This window comes from Otolemur garnettii, unplaced genomic scaffold (assembly GCF_000181295.1).
Source record: "Otolemur garnettii isolate 467f Iridium unplaced genomic scaffold, OtoGar3 scaffold00076, whole genome shotgun sequence".
NCBI classification, from domain to species: domain Eukaryota; kingdom Metazoa; phylum Chordata; class Mammalia; order Primates; family Galagidae; genus Otolemur; species Otolemur garnettii.
Window position 1 is genome coordinate 3,595,113 of NW_003852471.1, and position 2,336 is coordinate 3,597,448.

The 2,336-nt window shown below is 35.3% G+C and overlaps 1 protein-coding gene across 1 annotated transcript in view; it reads left to right on the forward strand.

Moving 5' to 3' along the window:
• LOC100944741 (vomeronasal type-2 receptor 1-like) overlaps nucleotides 1-2,336 on the forward strand; it is a 26,204-nt gene that overhangs the window by 14,464 nt on the left and 9,404 nt on the right. Inside the window, exon 4 of the mRNA XM_003794128.1 lies at nucleotides 1,415-1,642. Coding sequence (XP_003794176.1) covers nucleotides 1,415-1,642 — 228 coding nt within the window. The remainder of the gene's footprint in view (nucleotides 1-1,414; nucleotides 1,643-2,336) is intronic.

Sequence of the window (2,336 nt, forward strand, 5' to 3'; positions counted from 1 at the left end):
AAAAAAAAAAATGTAGGGTGGCACCTGTGGCTCAAAGGAGTAGGGCACTGGCCCCCATATGCTGGAGGTGGCAGGTTCAAACCCAACCCCAGCCAAATACTGCTTAAAAAAATAAAATCTAGGAGGGAAGTAAAAAATATTTTCTCCTCCCTGAATAATGGAGGTATTACTTTCATATGTAATCATAATCATTAAAATATGATATAAAATTAAAATATCAAATTATTAACAAGATAGTTGACAATCTTTTGTGTGTGTATGAACCAATTCTTTTCCATCCAGTGTGTATTTTACACTGATAACACATGTCTATGAAGCCAACCACCTGTCAACTTTCAAAGGCCATGAGTCTTGAGTTTGTTGCATTAGACAGCAAAGGTGTAAAGGAGGAGGAAAAAGTTCAATCCCATAATTTAGAGAAGAGTTTGAAAGTATTTTCCTTATAAAAACTGTTTTCAAGATAATCAGGTTTTTTTTTTTTACTATTTTTTGTAATTTTTATTTATTTTATTTATTTTTATTTTTATTTTTGGCTGGGGCTGGGTTTGAACCTGCCACCTCCAGCATATGGGGCTGGCGCCCTACCCTTTTGAGCCACAGGCACTGCCCCTGTTTATTTTTATTTTATTTTATTTTTATTTTTTGCAGTTTTTGGCCAGGGCTAGGTTTAAACCCGCCACCTCCAGCACATGGGGTCAGCGCCCTACCCCTTTGACCCACAGGCACCACCCTATTTTTATTTTCAACTTCAGATTAATGTGAGGGTCCAAACAACCAGGTTACAATGTTTGCATTGGTTAGATAGAGTCCCTCTTGTAGTTGTGTTCTGCACCCAGGAGGTATGCCATATACCCGTACATTGTGCGCATTGAGTGAGAGCACACCAGTCCCTCTCTCTCCTCTTCTCTCCCCACTGTCTCATTTTTCCTTCCGTCAACTTGGATCACAGTAAATTTTTCTCTTATGTGGGCACATATGAGATTATTTACTGGCTTCATATTAGTATTGGGTACATTGGTGCGGTGGCTCACCCCTGTAATCCTAGCACTTGGGGGTTGAGGTGGGTAGATTGCCTGAGCTCAAGAGTTCCAGATCAGCATGAGCAAAAGTGAGACTCCATCTCTACTAAAAATAGAAAAACTAGCTGGGCATAGTGACATATGCCTGTGGTTTCCAGCTACTCAGGAGGCTGAGGCAAGAGGAAGGCTTGAGCTCAAGAATCTAAGGTTGCTGTGAGCTATGACACCACAACACTCCATGCAGGGTGATAGAGTGAGACTCTGTCTCAAAAAAAAAAAAAAATCAATGAAACTCGAGAAGTGTTAGAAAGTATAATTCGTCTTTGATTAAAATTAGACAATCGATTTTTAACAAATTGCTTTTCCTCCCTTGTTTCTTTCTCCTTGATTTCTAGCTGATGTACTATCTTCATTCACTGAAGTTCACAGCCCATGATGGAAGGACAGTAAACATTGGTCAAAATGGAGATTTGACTGGTTACTATGATATCCTGAACTGGCAATTAGATGATAGTGGAAATATTGCCTTTGTAAAGGTTGGAGAGTATGTATTCACAGATTCTATGTTTGAACTGGTGATCAGAAGAAACGCCACAATATTTTGGAACACTGAATCGTCAGAGGTTAGTTATTCTGATGGCACGTTTTCTTCACTTATACAGAGGATTGTATTTCTGTGCTGTTTCAGGCATTAATGGAATATCAAACACCTCAAGTTGGCCATTCCAAAGCAGGTTTTGTGTGTACAATACCTACTTCTTCAATAAATAGATTCAGATCTTCTGCTTTTGAAACATTTTCTGGGATTATAGTTTTAAATATTAGTTTTATTACTTTGTCTTTTTCAAGTACTCCAACCATACTTATGTTTGAACTCCTGTGTATTTTATTCCACCCATTTTCTCTGTGATCATTTTTGCCTTTAAAAGAAACCTCATTTTTGTTCCCTTAGTTGTTTTCTCACCTTTATTCATTTTAATTATTTAAATTAATTTAATTTTTCCATTAAAATTATTAAACTTATTTTAATAATTTTTATTAAAAAATAAAAAATATTCGATTTAAATTATTAAATTTTCATTCAAATACATTCTCTTTGAGACCTTGTAAATTTTATCTTAACTTATGAAAATTTTTTTTAATCTTTACCTTTAATTTCCTGTGTCAAATAAGCTTTGTTTTCATTTCTTCCAATATTACACCTACTTATGTTTTTAATTAAAAAATTTCTGGCTCAAGATAATTTTGCACGTTTCCAGTGTTTTTCTGAGAATATTTAATTGTCTTTGAAATGCTATGTTATAGTAATAGTATTCT